Raw genomic sequence first — 21,151 nt, forward strand, 5'->3', positions numbered from 1 at the left:
CTGATTTTTATTCTAGGCATGAAGCTGGGCAGATCAGTGAGAGAGGCAGAGAGCATTATGTCCTTCGAGGAATGCCAAGGAAGGGTAAATAAAATGTGACTCCTGCTGCAGAAGTAAGTCTTCATAGGATTGGAGCAGTTTTACACACACATGCCTGTTCATCCCCTAATTGACTGCAAATTAAGTGATAAAATGCATGTGTGAATGGACATTAATTCCACAGGAAGAACTTCCCTGTCTGTTCCAGTTGTCTCAAATGTCGCACTTTTCAGTGGTACCTGCTCTCATAGTCAGCTAGTGCAGAGAATGAACACAAAGGCATGTGTGAACTAGGCCTTGGCCAAAAATCAGTGAATGGCAAAAAATATTCCATGTTCCAAATCATGTACAGTCATACCTCGGGTTGAATGTGCTTCAGGTTGCGCGCTTTCGGGTTGCGCTCCGCAAACACGTTACTTCCAGGTTTCGCTCCTCTCACGTGTGCAAATGCTCAAAATGATGTCATGCACATGCGTGGAAGCGGCAAAATGCGACCCGCGCATGTGCAGATGTGCCGTCGCATCTTACGTTCTATTCAGGGTGCGAATGGGGCTCCGGAACGGATCCCGTTCGCATCCCGAGGTACCACTGTATAGAAATTGCATTTGACCTTTGTTGCTATTTTGAACAGATATTGGCAGCTTACAGCACAGTCTCCTAACTATGCCTACTCAGAAGTAAGCCCTACTGAATTCAGTGGGGCTTACTCCCAGGTAGGTGGAGTTCGGATTGCATTCTTCGCTGTGTGATGGCTTTTCTATATCCTGCTATTGGGCTGGATCTTGGTCATATTAAAATACTATACATATTCCTGCAATTAATCCTACAGCAGCTCCTTTTTGGGACAGGGAGTTTGTGGCCATTTCTGTTTCCTTTAGAAATGAAGTCCTTTCTCAGGATTGTTGTGTCAGCAGTTGTGGTTTGCCACAGAGCTCCTCAATGTTTTACTTTTGTCATTTTGTTTCAGGGAAGGATATGGAAGGAAACAGTTTGCCCATGATGAAGGATGAGATTCCTCCAACGCCCAACTCTATTAATAAGGTAATGAGGCTTATAGAAATGCTTATTTTTACTGGAGTCCAGATGAAGAGCAGGGAGACAAAATGCCCCCCTCCTGTAATCTGATATTTGTATTTTCAGTGCATATGTAGTACATTTTTGTTGTGAAGGTAAAAAAAAATTAAATGTAAACATTTTTGTTGTGAAGAAAGCCTCTCAAATAACCAGTGATTATTTTTCTGTTTCTATAAACCTGTGAGTAAACTTCTCTTGAACTTTTATTAGAGGTCTATAAATGTTGGCTGGCCTTTTTAATGCCATTTCTTGGTTCTGATGTCACATTGAACTTTGGAGATGCCTGGAATGCCTCCAAAGCACAGATCAACTGTAGAGATAATCCCCTACCTCCAGGTGGAGAGCTGGTGTTTGTTAACACTTGCTAGAGGGATGCTTGACAAGCAGGAGAGCATTTATACATCTGTACTTTGGGAAGCCGCTCATCTCGCAGTTCATTTCTGTTCAGTTGTACCATATTCTGTTTCTTAGCAAGGCCTTGGAGTGAGTGATAACAGTCAAATGTAAAACAGAGCACACAAAACAAAACTGCTTAGGTTCTCCCAAAGAGTTTACAGTGGTGCCTCGCAAGACGAAAAGAATCCTTTCTGTGATTCTCTTCGTCTAGCGGTTTTTTCGTCTTGCGAAGCAAGCCCATTAGCGGATTAGCGGATTAGCGCTATTAGCAGCTTTTAGCAGTTTTTAGCGGCTTATCTGCTGATCGGATCAGCTGATAAGCAGCTTAGCGGCTTAGAAAAAGGGGGGGGGAAACCAGCAGGAACTCGCAAGACATTGTCGTCTTGCGAAGCAAGCCCATAGGAAATTCGTTTTGCGAAGCACCTCCAAAATGGAAAACTCTTTTGTCTAGCTAGTTTTCCGTCTTGCGAGGCATTCGTCTTGTGGGGCACCACTGTATTCTAATTTCAGGGGTCCCTAATCCAAGCGTTTGGGGGTACATTTGAAATTTTAAGACTCCTTCAGGGCCACCCCGTAATACCTGTTACCACAAACACAACACAATCCTCTCTCTCTCTCTCTCTCTCTCTCTCTCTCTCTCTCTCTCTCTCGTGTGTGTGTGTGTGTGTGTGTGTGTGTTTTAAAAAGGAGAGGCAAAAGACAGGAGGGGATATGAGGACTCCACATTGTTCTATTCCATTAGACCTTTTGCTCTCCCCCCCCCCACCTTCTTTTAACACACTGTATTGAAAATTATTTTTGGAATGCCCCTTAGTTTTAACATTAATTTCCCATGCAGCATCAAAGCAGGTGCCAGGTGGCTTTGCTGTTCAAGAAAAACAAAATCGAAGTCTTCTTGGGACTTACGGGACTTACTCCACAGTGCCTTGGACCCAAGCCAACGAAAACAAACATACCCAAGGAAATGAAAATGAGCCCTCACCTCTTTAAACTGACTGTTGACTAGCCCAAACAGAGAAGTTTCTTGTTCCGCTCTTCTGAACCTCTACAGTTCTTAAGTGGAAGGGAGTTCCACAGTTGCAAGAACGCCTCTCTGCATGCCCGTGCACGTCATCTTCTTTAAGTCATGTCTACTTCTACTTTGAAGGTTGGCCACAGTTAACAGTAGCTATAGCACAAGTACAAACAACAAGCTACAATGCAGGTGACTTTGGGCTCATCCAGACTTCATTTTATGCTGTGACTCTAGGCACAGGTCCATGCTGTAAACTAAAATTCTGTGTCTTAAGTGTTTCTTTTTCTTTTTTGGCCCAATACTTTCCTCACGAAAGCCTGCTCTTTATCACTGAATCAGAGCAAATGCCAATCCACAGAAAACACAAATTGCCATTTGTTCTGTTCTGTCCTGAGGAAAGCCAGAGGGCAAAAAAGAAAAAAAAAAAGAGTGCTCCAATCTTTAAAGCACAAAACTGTGCCCAGTGGCGGAGGAAAAGGAGTGCGGGGGGAGCGCACCGCCCCCAGCAGCGTGATCCCGGTGTGGTGCCATCGCAGCTGCCCCGCCCCCCGCCCGCACTGGGTGCCATGCCCCCGCAGGCTTCGTGCCACGCCCCCAGGACGCACACTAGCCCCGCCCCACCTGCTCTCTCCCCCCCCCCCCCGGTGCCGGAGCATGAAGCTCCACCTCCCTGTGCCTAGAAACAGCAGGGCAAAAGGTAAGTTTGGATGAACCCTGTGACTGGTTTTGTATTATTCAGTGCTTGTTGTTGCTCCAACTGTACATACACAGATTGCTGTTGTTGCTACTAAGTGGATATTTTAGTTCTTTCTATTCCTTTGTGCATTGCTTTCTGCATTTTGCCACTATTTCCTGGTTCTTTGTTTAGGGAACCAGATGATTGATTCTGATCTTGCTGTGCTTAAAAGAATTCTTTCATTGCACAGTGTCACCGAACAGAGATTATTGACATACAAGCCATCAATTCGCATGGGGAAATATGGGGGAGCCTTAGTACCACTTCTCAAAATCCTCATGCAGGGTGACTTTTGGAACATGTGGCAGAAAACATTTAAGGACATGTTTGGTAAAACAGGTGACCAAACAGCCACAAGGTAGAGGAAGCCTACCATTGTGTGCTTATCTGTTTCCAGCCGATTCACTTTGACCATTTCACATGTCACAGCAAACTATATTCCTATGTAAGTGGCCACTCTGTGTGAAAGCAAGCAAGTGCTATTATATGCAGTTATTGTATCACCTTCATAAACAAGTATTTTCAAGGTGACTTGCAGCGCTTCAATAAGTCTCAGTCTGGTGGGGGGGGGGGACAACATAAACTATGTTCTTTAAAAACAAGCAGCAGTTAGAGTAATGAAACATTAACTGCAGGAGCACGAGATTTCTTAATCATTTTAAGATGGGGCAAAGTCTCTGTTTGGAGCCTAACAGAGCAAACCAGCACATGGGAAGCAAACCCCATTGAGATCAATGAGGCCTATTCCCAGGCAAGAGTGTTTAGCATTTCACAGCCTAAACTTCTTAAACTAGGCACTAGGTAGGCAGCCTTGGAAAATTATTGTTATAATAATAACCTCAGCCCCTACCTAACCTGCTAGAGTGGGGTACCTACCGTATTTTTCGCCCTATAGGACGCACTTTTTCCCCTCCAAAAATGAAGGGGAAATGTGTGTGCGTCCTATGGGGCGAATGCAGGCTTTCGCTGAAGCCTGGAGAGCGAGAGGGGTCGGTGCGCACCGACCCCTCTTGCTCTCCAGGCTTCAGGAGAGCCCCGTCGCCAGCCCTGCAAACTCGGGGGACAGCGGGAGGCGCAGCGCGCCTTTCCCGCTGTCCACCGACTTGGTTGGAAGGCTGGCGGGGGGGGAGAAGCCTGCTCCTCCCCGTCGCCAGCCCCGCAAACTCGGGGGACAGCGGGAGGCACAGCATGCCTTTCCCACTGTCCCCCGACTTGGCTAGAAGGCTGGCGGGGGGGAGAAGCCTGCTCCTCCCCGTCGCCAGCCCCGCAAACTCGGGGGACAGCGGGAGAGGCGCAGCGCGCCTTTCCCGCTGTCCCCCGACTTGGCTAGAAGGCTGGTGGAGGGCTTTCTCCTCCTCCAGCCCCGCAAACTCCCAGAGCGATGCCAAAGCTGCATGCAGCTTCCACATGTCTCTGGGTCCCGTTCTGGGGGCTGGGGGAGGGGGAAGCTCTGCTTTCCCCGCCCCCAGCCCCACAAGCTCCCAGAGCGATGCCAAAGCTGCCAAAGCCCGAGCTTCCCCAGCCCCGCGCCTGGGGGGGGGGGGAATAATTTTTTTTCCTTTATTCCCCCCCCAAAAAAATCTAGGTGCATCCTATGGGCCGGTGCGTCCTATAGGGCGAAAAATACGGTAATAACTTCAACAAATGAGAAGTTTCATGTGGAATGTGATTGACCACAGGGATACCCAGCTGGTCCTCCAGATGCTGTGGACTACAACTCCAGTCATCCTTCACCATTGGCTGTGCTGGCAGGGGCTGATGGGAGTTGTAGTCCACAATATCTGGAGAGCAACAGGTTGGCTACCCTTGATTTAAAAGAACACAGCAAGCTGCCTTAGGCCAAATCAAGCTCTTTTCCCATCCAACTTGGTATTCACCACCTGTCCAGAATATTTCCCATCACTTGCTGGCTGATCCTTGAAACTGGAACGGCCAAGGATTGAACTGTGGACCTTCTGCATGTAAAGCAGGGTGCCCTAGATATGGCCTCTCCCTTGCAGCAAGCTCAGTGCTTGTGTTTCATTTCAGCAAGGGATTGCAACCTTTGGGTTAATCCATTTGCGTGTCGCAAGGTGTGCCGCAAAGATAAGGACAAAAAGTGTGCAGTCTTGTTTTTCCTCACCACAGCAGCCACCGTGAATGAGAAATGAAGAACTGCGCTGCTGAGTAGCAGACTGTCACAGTTACAACACAGTAACAGATTTGAGGGGTACTATCCTCTTTCTAGGAGTGGGTTGGGGTTTTGTTTGTTTGTTTCTCCCCTTTGCAAAACCAGCTGGTTAATGTCAAGTATCAGTTGAGCACCTGTCCATTTTGGAATAAGCCACAAATTCACCAATGCCTTACGCCAGTGTTTTTCAACCTTTTTTGGGCAAAGGCACACTTGTTTCATGAAAAAAATCATGAGGCACACCACCACTGTGTGCGGAGAGGGAGATGTCAGAGCCCCGCTGCTCTCTATGGGGAATCAGATGAGAGCGGACCGCCTGTCCGCTCTCATCCGATCCCATCCGATCTGATCCCCACCCAGGACAGATGGAAAATAGGGTGTACACAGTTCGCCGCCCGCCTTGTGGGCGAAAATTTGACTTTTTTTAAAATCTTTCGAATTTTTCAATTTTTCCCATGGCACACCAGGCAACATCTCACGGCACACTAGTGTGCCGCGGAACAGTGGTTGAAAAACACTGCCTTACACAACCAGTAGTGCTTTGGTGTAGCAAGCAAGTTCATCCCTTTGGCCTCGTGCTAATGCATTTAATTAGCTTCTGTCCCTTTTGCAACACCCAGAGTCTGAGCAGTTGATCATTTATCTTGGTCACCTGTTGCTGGCCTTTCATATCCTTTTTAGTACATTTATAATGTCTTAAGGTCAGTTTGCTTAAGAGGAAGAGAAGCAGCCTCTGAGGCACTATAAAATCTGTAGTAAGTCAGTTTTGCTGTTTCCCCTCCTCTAGAAATAAGGGCTCATCAACACTATCCATTTAAAGTGCCCTTATATTCATGCCCCTCCCCAATTAATCCTGTGAACTGCAGATCCTTCAGGGTCTCCTAAACAAAGTACAGGAAGTGACCTAAATTGCTCAGCAATAAGGCTCACTCTATAGGTGAGCTTTCTTGGAAGAAAGTGGACATAGGATTGCTGCTTCATTTTTTTGTAAAAGGAAAACTGAGAAGCTATTGAATACTAGGGCTCATCCAGACTTCGTCTAGTCCTACCACTTCCCCCTGGAGACACCCACTCTCTCCTGCTGAATCGGAGCAAATGTCAATTAGGTTTTCCATGTATTGTATTGATAGATTGCTCTGATTCAGTGGTAAAGAGCAGGTTTTCCCAGGGAAAGCAGCAGGGCAAATGGAAAACCTCTTGTGCATTCTAGGCACAGGATGAGCAAAGTGTGGATGAGCCCCTAGAGAGAGTGGGAACTGCAGACCGCTGTACCCTATGCTACCTAAGCACGTGTATTTTAGTTTTTGCCATCTGAGAAGCAGGGAAATTTTAAAGCTGAAAATAGAAACCACCAATGTTATAGTAAACTAGTACATCATTTGCTCAGAGGCTCTAGAGGTGCTTTTTACTGATGATTTGTGCTCATGATGCTATTAGGGTGGTGATATGTGCTCCTGCTTTCAAGTTTTGGGGTGATCATAGTGCTTCATTTCCAATTAATGCATGCCCTGTAACTTCTTGATGAAATCCCATAACTCTTCATACCACAAATGTTCAGGGTTTTTTGTGGGGGGAGGGTGTCTCCATGTTTGTTGCACTGTAGCCTTTCCAGACACCAATAATGTGTTATGACTGGGGAAGCATCACAGAACAACTAGTAAAGCAGAATGATGTGTGGGTGATCCAGTATAAATCCACCATTAGTCCGTTAATTTTGTGCCAAGAACATGTTGCAGAATACACACACACACACCAAAACCCAAGTCTTGAGGAGCTCAGAAACCAATTCCTACAGGCACAATAGGCAAGAGTAGGAGCATAGTTGGATATCTTTCCAATTTCCCATTTTGCCAGCATTCTAGGAACAAGATGCAAATGACGATAAACACTACAATGTAGTCTCACTGTTTGCCTTTTAACCTTCGGAAGATGACGATAGCTATCTTCACCAGTGGAATGTGTCGGTCCTGATACATGTAACTGCTTGCTATATATCCAGCAGTCAAAGAAACCAGGACCAGTCACAGTTGGCAGGAAACTCCGAAACAGAGAGAGCCCAGGCGGGTGTAGATTCAGGAACAAAATGTTCCTTGTACTCCCTGAGTTGAATACTGTGCTAAGAGTCCAAGCATTCTAGGGACGTTTACTATTGCCAAAGCATCACTTCCCAAAGCATAAATGTGTGTATGCAGAGCTATTGGGTTGGGTTTTTTCTGCTTTTATCCAAGAGTAAATGGATTTGGCTATCTTGCCTTCATCTCCTTTTGCATATAGGGCCTGGTTTGTACATAATGGGAGCCCATGCTTTCCCCCTCTGTCAACCCCCCCCTTTCCTCTTTCTCTCTTGCTGCTGTGAGGAAGAGATTCCTTCCTGCTCTTTGTTTGCAGTCTTAAACAAGCCACAGCTTCCTGTTACAGTGGAACTGTGGTTTGATAGAATGAACCAGGATCTGAAATCACAGCTGGTTTAAACAAACTCCAGCATTTGCGTGCAGCAAGGAGCTGTGATTTGTTGAAAAGTGAAAGTGAGTGCTTCTAGCCTCCTTGCAGCTGTGCAAGGGCAGGTCGAAAAGGAGAATGTGCAAGCCCAAACTCACCATGGTTCTTTCACCTAGTGAGAAACTATGGCATCCCATTGCATCTGAAGCCACTTCAAGTCAATGGTGCGTGATGGTGACCTAACTAGGCGACAGGTGTCTTTATAAGGCTCTGTATGGATGTAATACCACTGATCCCTTAACCTTAGGGAACAGCTTGAGCCAACATGTGAATGTGTGAGCTCTCTCCTCCCTCTGTGGACCAACTTCCCATCATTAGCTGTGGTTATATATTATATCTGCACTGAGACAAGCCATGATTGGAGCAAATCTGATTCCCCCGAAATTGCCTAACTTGCGAACATGCTTATAAACCATGGTCTAATTTCTTAGGAACATAGGAAACTGCATCATCCTGATTCAGAGCACTGGTCAACCTATTGTCTTCTCTGACTGGCCATGGGTTTCTAGGGTTTCACACTTGGATCTCTTCCAGTCTTACCTGGAGATCCTTGGGACCTTCTGCATGCAAATGAAATACCCTGCCACTGAGCCACACACATTCCAGTCCTTGGTTTACAAATGAGGTCATGATCTGCATTCTTCATGATTTGTGTCAGTGCCCAGGTTATATGAAATCCTGACTGATCCTGAAGGCAGATAGAAGGGGAAAGAGCAAAGGCTTTGGGATCTGGCTCTGTCCCTAGTGGTCTTGGCATGGGGGTTTCAGACTGAGGTGCCCAGGATTATTTTGGCCCCTGGGCTCAGGGCAGGGACCCAGTTCTGGTACATGTTGGTAACTACTCAGTACTGCCTTTTCTTTACTTGATGGTTAGATAAATATTGATAACCATTGCTGACTGGTTCCTTTTTGTATTTTATTTTAAGGAGCCTAAAATCTTGCAATTCCTTCCATTCTAGATCGAATACAAATTTTGCAATGGGTCTGATAAAGAGTGTGTATCTCCCACTGGCAAAAGCAACAAGAAGGAGACTTTGAAGGTACGTACAGTTTAGATGTGTGGAAAAGAATGATTATTCTATTTGTGTGGGAAGCTGTTGCTCGAGAGACTGGAACCTCTTTCTCTTTGGCCCATAGGCCACGTCTCTGGAGTATCACAGCAAGGCTAGAATTCTTTTTTTCTTTTTTTAACACTGCTCTTTCTTCCCTGTGGATTAGTTTGCTTTTATTTATTTTTTTACATTTTTTATTTATTGAATTTATATGCCATCCTATACCTGGGGTTCTCAGGGTGGGTCACAGAATAAAATCAAGATATAAAACCACAAAATACATAATAAAAACAACAACCCAATAGGCTCCCCCAAAAAACCACATTTTAAAAGGGAATAGAATGTAATTAATTCAAATTACAACTTTGCCGTGCATAGGATAGCTCTTTTCTTCAGCTATATTTTCCAGAAGAATCTTCTCACTAATAAGATAATTTTAATCCTTTCTTTGAGCTGTCAGTGGTCTCCAGTCAATGTCACACATGTCACACATGGGCTTTATTAACACTACAACTGGCGACAACTGTGGAGGTACAAGTTCCCAGTGAAATAACAATCCAAAACCAGTTTACTTATAACCTCCATCCCTTCCTTATATGCTCAACCTGCCCTTGTATGCCCAGTAGGTCACTGTGTTCTGCAAAAGCATTTCTCCTTAAAGTCCCATAGGATCATAGAATCAGAGAGTTGGAAGAGACCACAAGGGCCATCGAGTCCAACCCCCTGCCAAGCAGGAAACACCATCAGAGCACTCCTGACATATGGTTGTCAAGCCTCTGCTTAAAGACCTCCAAAGTAGGAGACTCCACCACACTCCTTGGCAGCAAATTCCACTGTCGAACAGCTCTTACTGTCAGGAAGTTCTTCCTAATGTTTAGGTGGAATCTTCTTTCTTGTAGTTTGGATCCATTGCTCCGTGTCCGCTTCTCTGGAGCAGCAGAAAACAACCTTTCTCCCTCCTCTATGTGACATCCTTTTATATATTTGAACATGGCTATCATATCACCCCTTAACCTCCTCTTCTCCAGGCTAAACATGCCCAGCTCCCTTAGCCGTTCCTAAGTAGAAGCCCTGCTCTACAGGCACTTGGAGCAGGGCTTTCCTTGTGGCTGCCCTTGTTCCCTGGAACAGCATTCCTGTTGAGATGTGTGGAACAACAAGCACCCATCAGAAACAATGGAAATCATGATTGTTTTGACAAGCTTTTCCAGCTGAATGAAAAATCCTCTGCCTTTCAGTATTCATTTTGTATTGATTTTAAACTTGTTTTCAGTTGCTGTTGTTCTTCTTCTGCTTTCAAAACTATTTTATCTGGTTTTTATGATATGTGTGTAAATCATACACACATATATGAGACACGTATAAGCAAAAGTGATCCATAAATTAATACTTACAGAAAAATAAACAAAACCCGGAAAATTCTGAAGCTGGGTGTGAAAGTGAATTGCTTTCCTATGGTACTCAGTAAGGCTTGATATGCCCAATACCTGGACTCCTTAATTAAAATCAATGGAAGTGGCTGTGAAGGATTCATATTCTGCCCTGTTACCAGAATATAACTGGCTCACGGTTACTCATTCAGCTCCATGGCCAAGTAGGGTTTTGAGTCTTCGTCTCCCAGGTCCTCATCTGACCCTCTGTAAGCACTATGTTGCGCTGCCTCTTTGAGTAAAAAGGATTTGTTCCAAGCAGCTGTGGAACCGCATTAAGTAAGAGGCCAAAATCAATAGCAATTTTACCAGATAATAAAGCACTTGCTGTCCCAGCCACTGTTTCACTCCCTACAATGCGAGTTGTTTCTCTAAATGAGTGCCATGGTCTCATCATCTCTCCTCAGTTTTTCACCCACTTTTTTTTTTTTTTTTTTGCTAGCATAGGAGAAAGAAGAAAACTGTGTTCATTGAGTGTTTTCATCCCTCTTTCCCCCATCTCTGTAACAGGTACAGAAGAAGAATTACAGGCAGGAAAAGAAAAGAGCGACCAAGCAACTCTTCAGCGCTTTGAAAGATCCCAGTGTGGTCATTATGGCAGATTGGCTGAAGGTAATTTAGTATAAAGCGTCATTTTAAGAAGATCCAGCTACTCTTAGGGCTGTTCGATCATAATCCATCAGCTGCCTTCTCTCTGAAGGTTACTTGCTGCTTACAAATAGTCCTGTTTGGAGAATAAAACCTGATGACTCAAATGCTATATTTTTTGATCCAAAACTTATATATGTCAAAATGAGCAATAAAATTTAGACTAGGGAAGCAAGGGAAATGGTTAGGAAGACAGATAGCCTGACTGTTGGGTCACCAAGGACTTCCTTTCATTCAGAATGCCTTCCATATTAGTTAAGTGCCCTTTTCTGGTGGTGGTGGTGGTGTGGGGAGAGGAGACCAATTTTCTGAAAATCATTACAATGTTAATTCTGACATTTATGGAAATGCATTCTTTAGGCAGAAAATTGAGGAATGGTGGATATTTTAAAGCGGAAAATGAAAGAGCTATCTCTTCAGCCTTGCTAACCAACCTCCCTTTATTTGGAGATGCCAAAGGCTGAACTGGTGGCCTTGTGTTTTTATATAAAGCTGGGATTGCCAATGGGGCACGTCTTTATGTTCCCACAGAGGTCTTCCCTGGTGCTCAATGAGTCTGAAATTAGCCTCAAAAGAAGCATAGGGCAGGTTGTCATGCGTGTGTGAGATGCTCACCACAGTTTCTCCAGATTGCAGATATGCCCATAGGCTCAGAAAGGTTGGTGACCTTTGATATAAGCCACACATTCTTGTTGTTGAAACTTCTAATCATTTCCTTTAAATTACAGCTTCCCACTAATTACGCCATCACTCTGCATTCTTGCAGGACCAAACCCTTACATAACAACGCAGTCATGAAGTCACCTTCTGATCTCTGGTGATCAGATCTATTACTGGCAGCCATTTTCTGAAGTTCTTACCGACAGTGGCTTCCATTAGCCATAGTTAATGGTTCACTTTAAATGTGCCTTTCTGATCTGTTTGTCCCCTCCCTGCTAGCATGTGGAGGAAATAAACTTTGATCTCAGAACCAAACAACGTATCCATAAGATTCGTGAAAGAGAAATGGGCTCCTTTGGTTGTTTGAGGTTTTCTGCAACCTTTCTTGGGAGCCACTAAAACACTGGCTGGGCTGCAGTGGTGGTGGGGGGAGTAGGAGGAGAAGACTCCCCCCCCCCGAAACCTTGGAAATGTAAAAAATTAAGTGACTTCAGCATGCATTGCCCTTTTGGATGTAAGAGGCTATAGTCTCTCCAGGGAAATGCTGCATAAATGTCTTGGGGTCTTAGCAAAATTGCACCCTCTTAATGAGCTGCTTATGGGACACGGGTGGCACTGTGATCTAAACCGCAGAGCCTGGGGCTTGCCGATCAGAAGATCGGCGGTTCGAATCAACGGTGAGCTCCCGTTGCTCGGTCCCTGCTCCTGCCAACCTAGCAGTTCGAAAGCACGTCAAAGTGCAAGTAGATAAATAGGTACCACTCCGGCGGGAAGGTAAACGGCGTTTCCGTGCGCTGCTCTGGTTCGCCAGAAGCGGCTTAGTCATGCTGGCCACATGACCCGGAAGCTGTACGCCGGCTCCCTCGGCCAATAAAGCGAGATGAGTGGTGCAGCCCCAGAGACGTCCACAACTGGACCTAATGGTCAGGGGTCCCTTTACCTTTAATGAGCTGCTTAGTGAAAACCAGCCCTTTTCTTTGCAGGCAGCTTCGCCTGGGAGTTTTGCTTCAACCCCAAGTTATTTCATGAGAAATCGTACAGCGTGAGAAGCCACTGGGGAGAATAGAGCTCCCTTTCGGTATGGCTGCATCATTCTCTGACCCTATTAAACAAGAATATTTCACTGGATAGGGACTATGTAAAACTGCTTCACTGGATAGGGACTTGGCTTGAGTAGAGAGGTGAATAATTGCTCCTAACTCCTCCCCCCTCCCCCCCCCCTCAGATTCGTGGGACTCTGAAAAGCTGGACCAAGTTGTGGTGTGTGCTGAAACCCGGAGTCCTGTTGATCTACAAAACACCAAAGGTCGGGCAGTGGGTGGGCACCATCTTGCTTCATTCCTGTGAGCTGATTGAGAGACCCTCCAAAAAGGACGGCTTCTGTTTCAAACTTTTTCACCCGCTGGATCAGTCCATTTGGGCTGTGAAGGTAAGTGCAAGGCCCGAACATGGCAACAAATGTTGAGCTTCCTTGAGGAGAAAACAGCAGGCCCCAAGCAGGCTCGGGAGTAGCTCTGGCAGCTATCGGGGGTCTGAATCTTGAAGAATTTGTTGCTGGGATTTATTGTGGGGAAGGGAAACCTCAGTAAAATCAAGAGAGATTTCAGAAGAATTCTCTTTTTGGGAGCATTCCTCATGATAGATCAGGGAGTGGGAAACCTCAGGGCCGGAGGACAAATATAACCCTCCAGGCTTCTGTTTAAGCCCCTCGGGATCCTTTCTAGGCTATGCCCTATATGCCACTGCTCTGCACTTTCTTTGAGTGCTTTTGGTAGGCTGAACCTGTGCTTGTTGCCTTCAAGGAGGTGGGAGGAGGTAGGTAGGTAGGTAGGGGGTCAGGTAGGTAGGTAGGTAGGGGGTCAATTCTTCACATGTAAAGTGATATTTCCTTCCATGCTGCATCTGTCCTGGTTTAACTAGGTTGGAACCTCTATGGGGACACAATATTGGGCATTGTGTTTATATGCCTCTAGTACAATAGAGCCTTGAACTTTTTGTGGGCCTCTGGGCCCAGTGAAGATATTATTGCCTGAAGATCTTACAACTTCTATTTATAAGTAATCCAAGCAACGTTGTCAAGAAATGACGCTCTTTCCCTGAGACATAAATAAATAGCATTTGCCGCCAGCTGTGATGAACGAGACTGGCTCCTCACCACCTTCTGACACGTTCAGAGATTATTAACATCTGCTCTGAGGGAACAGTGCTTAACCACACTTGAATCTGGTCCATTCCTAAAAGTAGCAAGTCTGCAGACTGACAGCAAAGATACTGTGAGGAACATTTTCAGTCTAAATTAATGCAGTGCTGATTGCTCCATCGCAAGAGACTATAAATGGGGCCATATTTATGCTTGGAGAGCTGATATCATTTTTCACGCTGGCATTAGAAATATATGTCAAAAATGGAACCACAGACATCCAGGTAAATGTCTCATAGCTGGCCACTCAGAACAGACCCATTCTTGCTTGGAAATGAAACATTCTGTTCTTTCTTTCTTTCTTTCTTTCTTTCTTTCTTTCTTTCTTTCTTTCTTTCCTTTACATTCTAACATGCCAAAGTGCTCTGAAGTAAAAAGATTGTGTTTTGGAAGGCAAAACAAAAATTCCATGCAAGGTAATAGCTTTTCATAGGATCAGCCAAAAATCATGAAGAATTGTATTCAAGTTAGAAACATAAGAATCTGCCTTTTAGCAAGTCGGACAAATTTTCTGTCTAACTCAGTGTAGTCAACTCTGACTGGCAGCAGCTCTCTGGGATTTCAGAGGGGGAGACTTTCCCGTCCCTACCTAAAGATGCCAGAGATTTAACCTGGGGGCTCCTGTGTGCAAAGCAGATGCTGCAACACTGAGCTTTGCCCCTCTTCTTGATCCTGCTTGTTATGCCAAAAAACAAAAAAACAAAAAAAAACCCACTACATAAAAAGGAGGGAGGTGCAGAGAAAGATGCCTTCCACAATGGAAACCCCCAACATGCATTTTGTAATGGTTATCTGTGAATTCTGCCTACAATGCAAAAAATATTGGTCAAATTAGCTGATAGTCGCTTCAATTCAATTGGGGCCTTTAAAATATTGAAACACAATGTGTGTTGTAATTAATCCTAATAATGAACTTGAAACACCGAGTTGTTCACTTGCAAATATTTATCTCATGGGAAAATGTTGGCAGTTGTTAGAAACCTCTCTCTTTTTTTGTCACAAAGGGTCTTGCTCTGATGTTTGCATTATCGCCTTTTAAATTGGACCCATGAACAAATTGGTCTGCTTTTGACCTCCTTAATAAAGCATTAGACCTGGGTACCTTAAGCCTGCCTCCTTCCAGGTGAACCATCAGTGATGTCATAACACAGGGGTAGGCAACCTAGGGCCCAGGGCCCGGATCCAGCCCAATCGCCTTCTCAATCCGGTCCGAGGACGGTCTGGGAATCAGCGTGTTTTTACATGAGTAGAATGTGTGCTTTTATTTAAAATGCAACTCTGGGTTATTTGTGGGGCATAGGAATTCATTCATTCCCCCCCCCAAAAAAAAATATATAGTCCAGCCCACCCCACCACATGGTCTGAGGGACGGTGGACCGCCCCACGGCTGAAAAAGGTTGCTGACCCCTGTCATAACATAACCAAATCTGATGTCAAAATAAAAAAATTCCTTCCAATAGCACCTTAAAGACCAACTAAGTTAGTGGTCTTTAAGGTGCTATTGGAAGGAATTTTTTTATTTTGACTATGGCAGACCAACACGGCTACCTATCTACTACTCAAATCTGATGTGTCACTATTCCACCCCTAGTTTTCACATGGCAAGCTGAAAGTGTTCCCACTCTGAAAATTGCATACTTCCTGAAAATATGTCACCTCAGAGAGAAGGCCTGACAACTTTCCTTTTTTGTGACATGTCTGTCTGTCTCGAGAGACAATGGAGTGCGCCTTCAGGGGTGAAGTCAAACTGCTGCGTTAGCAGCACCAAAGTAACCTCTCCGGGGCACAAGCCTGGGCAGTGTGTTTGTAGATCCTGGGCTGCCCGGATGACAAGACCCACCTCTCGGCCTTACTGATGTGGTCCAAAGGAAAGCAGAGCAATACGTTTGGCACTAGCTTGACCACAGGAGGTAATGCAGTGTGTATGATTAGCAAGCTGTGTCACTTCCAGTCTAATGACTCCTTATGTGAAACCTTTGATGGGGCTGTATAGCGAGAGAACTTCACCAGCTTTGAGGTTCAGTACTGAGACTCAATTTTTGTCATCAGGGATGGTCTTTTGAGCTACATGTCATAGCTTGGCTCTGACATGAACACTTTAAAGTGAGAGCAGTTTGGGACATCCTTTTAAAATGCTGTTTTAAAGGGTGTTGATCATTTAATCCTAAACTTGTTTACTTAGGAAGAAAATGAGCTGACTGAGTTAAGTGTGCAAGAATTGCTTGACCAGTCAAAATCGGGGAGTTTCTTCTTACAGAAGCCAAGCTGCCTAATAGAATACTTCAAATTTCAGATAGGTTGAATATTGAGAAGCTTTTAAAGGTTCATATGGAATGTGTATCAACAGTTAGCATCACAGGTGGCCAAACATGGACTGTAGGATTTATTTATTCATTGCAGTTTTGCATAAGAAAAAAATATTTATTGCAGTTTTTTAAATTTTGCTCCTGATAACCAGAAAAGTGGGAAATGAAATAAGAGGCTTCCACTGATCATGTTAATCTAGAAATGATCTGACAATTCGAACTGCTGAAGCAATACATTTTCTGACCTAGTTTTTAATACCTAAAAATCTGTCGGGGAATGAGTACATTTATTTACTTGCCCTCCCTGGAAGAGGCCAGACTAAGACATCTTTTCTCTTTTGCAAGATGGGCTTGTGAATGAAACTGAAGCTATTGCTATGGAGACATAATAGACAAATGAGCAGAGCTGGGAATCTCATCATTCAGCTTAGCAGATCACAATGCTGCAGCTGACATTAATATGAACTGGCAGTACTTCTAGTGGCCTTTTCCCTTTTGCTAGTTTTAATCTGAAAGCTGGGTTTTGGGAAACACTTGATGCATTCTGGATATGAATGGTTTTGGGCTTTTTTATATAAGAGTTATGTGGGGGAGGAATCGTGCTAATATTTTTAGTTGGAGTAAGGGTTAGAGTCACTTCTTTATAACACCAAAGTGTTTTAAATTATCTGTCAACTAAAAGAACAATTGAGTAGCATCTAGGGTAGTGTATAAGGCAGCAATTCTAACCCAACTTGCTTGGGATTAAGCCCCACTGAATTCAATAGGGTTTAGCTGTGGTTAGCATAGTGCTGTGAACAATGATGACCCCAGGTCAGTTTTCATTTCTGCCATGAACTTGCTTAGGTAGACAAGCCCTCTCTCCTTGCAGTATGGGGGTGATAACTACATTGCAGGGTTGTTTTTAAGCATTACTGATATTATGTACATGAAACACTTTGAAGACTGTAAATTGCAGTAGAAATGCTAAGAAACAGCGGGTGGCAGGCTCCACTCCACGCTGGGCGGCTTTCTCCCGGTGCGGAGCTGCCCAGCGTATTAGGCGACTGGACTTATAAGACGAACTCCCAAATTGTAGCTGCCAATTTGGGGGGGGGGTGTCTAATACACCCAGTCGCCTAATACATCGGAATCTATGGTACTTTGGACAACATGCAGCATGTTATTTATAATCTACCTTTGTGTAAATGACTTACCACTGAAGCTACTCCTCAACAGAAGCTTATAAATCTAATTTAAATGGGTATGTTGAAAACAGGTCAAAGGAAGATGGGGTTCAAAATATGTGTACATTTTTTTAAATGGGAGAACATCCCCCTTCACCCAAGCTGTGTATTTTTCATCACAGTGAACCCAACCCAGCCATACAATCCCACACTATCTGTCCTCTTACTCTCTGCCCCTTCAGATATCCTTTCACGATCATTTGTTTTCATGGTGCTATCCAGGGAGCCATATGCAATCTTGCTTTCAATACTGTTTGTGCCTGCAAAAGTTTTGGGGTGGTCATACTGCTTCATTTCCAAGTCCTATAACTTCCTGCTGAAATCCTATAACCTTTTAAGCCCCTACTGTTCTGGGTTTCAAGGCTAGGTGTGTCCTGTTTTTGTTGCACTATACTGCAAGAGTGCTCTTCCAGACAGTGACACGGGGGGTTATTGGCTTGCTCCTGTTCTTGTTCTTATTGTGATTAAAAAATAAAAATAAAAATCTTATATTTTTATGTTGCAAATCGCCCTGAGATCTACGGATGGAGGGTGGTATACAAATTTAATTAAAAATAATGCAATAACAGTGGGGAAGTATCACAGAACAGCTAGTTAAGCTGAGTGATGTGTGGACTGTCCAGTATCGATCCATCACTAATTCACTACTATTGTGGCAATGACATGTTGCAGAATGCACCCAGGAAGAAACCACCAGTCTGGAGATGCCTCCAGTTCTCCAGTCCATCTGCTAGTGAGATGGCAGAAGGATGAGGAGGTGCTGGGTCTCAAAGGGACACCACAACAGCTTCCCAGTGACTGGTGCTCTTTCGTCTAGGAACTGCTAGTGCATTAGCTTTGATGGGTCACGGTTAAGTTTAAATGAATGCTATTGGGATCCTGATGCTGAGTGCTCTTGAGGTATTTTGCGGAAGTGAATTCCTCAAGTGAAGGCACCTGAGTGTTACACAGGAAATACAGTACAATACTCATTGTATAGTCATGGTTAGTCACTCATTGGCCACCTTTAATAGTGCCACGGATCCTTTGCCAGCCCCCTGCTCTTCAAAGTTCTGGGCAGGGCTCTCCTCATTACCCTCTGTTATTTGACTATTGTTTGCAACTGAGTGAATTAATAAATGAAAGCTTATTTTTTAAAAAACATCTCTTGAGATTGCTCATCTCTGATGAGCCAGGAGCTTATGTAAGAGACGTCCCAGTCATGGCGAAGCTATGAAATAGTCACTTTCATTCAGACAACTCCGTTTGCATGCTGACCTGTCTTTCGATATTGTCAGGGTGGAAGATTGAGATTCCCCCCATGACAGAAGGGCAGTTTCCAAAGCTACCAAAAGACCTGGCTTCCACCTTCTCCCTCTCCCTCTTTATCTCTGTCTCACACACTTACATTCACTTGCACCCTGTATTTCTTCTAAAGATCTCAGAGCAGTGTACATTAGGTTATTCCCCTTTTGTCACTTGGAAGGACTTGGGGGGAGAGTGACCTAAAAACGGAAAATAAAAAATAGGCAAATATATAGAAATAAACAAGCAATCTTAGGAGGTGAGTTACCCTGAGTCACACCAAGGGTGTGTCCTAGTTGACAGAGGGCATTCCTCTGCTTGGAGAGTCTCTGTTGTGAAGACCAAAACTCCTAGCAAGGGAGAGCAGGGGGACCTTTAAGGTGCCCATCAACAGTTACCACCAGGATAGCTGTTTGAGTAGGCACACAAACCACCGGGTCACCACTATGCTGAGATGTATTGTGTTTTTATTTAAGTTATAGTGATTGCTTCTAAATTTGCATCTGTTTGTATAAATTACTTTATGCAAATCTGTGACTTTGGGCAATGTGTCAGAGGCCACCTTCATAGACACCCAAATCTTCCCAGGTACCGTTTTCACAGACCATACATACAGCCTTCCATGAATTGAAGGGCATTTTTCAGAAGTGGAGAGCCTTTCTGTATTCATGGAGTTTCCCACTGGGATTCAGAACTCTATTCTTCGAGGCGTCTATTTTAGACATAGCTAAATGCACTGCTCTGATTCGCCAGAAGCGGCTTAGTCATGCTGGCCACATGACCCAGAAGCTGTCTGCGGAAAAACGCCGGCTCCCTTGGTCAGTAAATTGAGATGAGAGTTGCAACCCCAGAGTTGTTCGCGACTGGACTTAATGGTCAGGGGTCCCTTTACCTTTAAATGCATTTTGGAGTTTGCTCTATCCCAGAAATGGAGGGTGGTTGCATACTTTTTATTTGTTTCATTAAATTAAAAGCAAAGAATATAAACTGAAATGATATGGGGAAATGATAAAATATGTTTCTCTTCTTTTCATGCATCGCTCTAGGGTCCAAAGGGAGAGAATGTAGGCTCAATCACACAGCCTCTTCCAAGCAGCTACTTGATCTTCAGGGCAGCTTCCGAATCAGATGGTAAGTTTTTGACCTTTTCTCTATGTCTACATGCTATTCATTCTCTTCCAATTAACCAATACAGATCTTTCTGGGCAAGCAGATGTGCTTGAGCCCTTATGATTCATGCATTGGGCTTCATGTAATCCACGCCATACGCTCTCTGGGGAAACCACCTTTAATCCATTGGAAATGAGTGCAAAATTTTCAAGGGTAAAAAAGACTTTAAGGTGTTGTTGTTTTTCTTTGTCATTACCATGCTAAACCTTTGCAATGGGGGGAATTGCAGAACACTTAGTATTGATGTTCCACATCCCACTTTGTTCCCCTCCCCCAGACAGCTACAATATATAATTAGGTTTTTTTTGTGGGGGAGAAGCCCATATTTCAGTTTCTGGTCAGATGCAGGCAGCTCACGGAAGAGAGATGAAACCCAACCGGTCCCTCAGGCTTTTGCGGCAGTTTAATAGTTCCAATGACAGTCTATCAATCCATGCCATAAAAGCGATTATCTCCTTAAAGATCAATTTAACTTGACATTTCATTAACGTAGTTACAAAATGTGCAGGGTAAAGTAATACGGTCATTCTGTTGCTGGGGAGGGATAGCATAGAGTTCTTGTCTAAGAACCGTCATCCCAGCTGGGGGAAAAGAGGTGCGCATAAGAACATTTTCCTTTTGGCTTCTGTGGACTGGATTGACCTATCTTGTTTACAATAGCCTTTGGGCTTCTCTAACCTTTACTTGCAATGAGTTTCGTGCAATCAGCCTTATGTACTCAAACAGCAACCTGCTCCTTTGGGTCCTCATTTAGACCTGTCTATCCTTGAAAACTGCACCTTGATGATGATTGAAATTACTGGTAAAATACTAACTGTGCTGAGTATTGTTGGTTTATCCTATATAGTCTCAATTTTAAGATTATATATCTTTGGGGGGGGGGGTATGGGATGCTCTGATTTATCCATTTACCACGTTTGTACCTTATCCTTCCTCCAAAGTGCTCAGGAAAGCTAGGGCCAAGCCAGGCTTGAAGTCAAATGTGTCTTTGCATTTAGTGTGCATGTTTTCACATGTAATTAGCAGCTGAAGGGGGGGATGATAACCACTGGAATCTCAGCATCTGGGTAAATTAACCCTTTCCTTCCCCTGCTGCAGTCCTGACCCAAATTTCTCCTCTGATGCCCTTATTTACATAGGGAAGAAATCCCCCATTGGGGACAGTCAAAAGATTTCCTCTCAATGCAAATAGCAGCTTCAGAGGAGAAGGGTGGGTGACTGCTTGCCCATTATAACAGTGCAATAC

At 44.3% G+C, this 21,151-nt stretch overlaps 1 protein-coding gene across 2 annotated transcripts in view; it reads left to right on the plus strand.

Annotated features, from left to right (window-relative positions):
• OSBPL5 (oxysterol binding protein like 5) overlaps nt 1-21,151 on the plus strand; it is a 127,961-nt gene that overhangs the window by 77,483 nt on the left and 29,327 nt on the right. For both annotated transcript variants that reach the window (XM_083503268.1, XM_083503267.1), the window contains exons 3-7: nt 1,007-1,080; nt 8,889-8,969; nt 10,922-11,023; nt 12,945-13,148; nt 19,782-19,866. In XM_083503268.1, the coding sequence (XP_083359394.1) occupies nt 1,007-1,080; nt 8,889-8,969; nt 10,922-11,023; nt 12,945-13,148; nt 19,782-19,866 (546 nt within the window). The remainder of the gene's footprint in view (nt 1-1,006; nt 1,081-8,888; nt 8,970-10,921; nt 11,024-12,944; nt 13,149-19,781; nt 19,867-21,151) is intronic.

Source organism: Podarcis liolepis, assembly GCF_965112155.1.
Source record: "Podarcis liolepis genome assembly, chromosome: 1".
NCBI classification, from domain to species: Eukaryota; Metazoa; Chordata; class Lepidosauria; order Squamata; family Lacertidae; genus Podarcis; species Podarcis liolepis.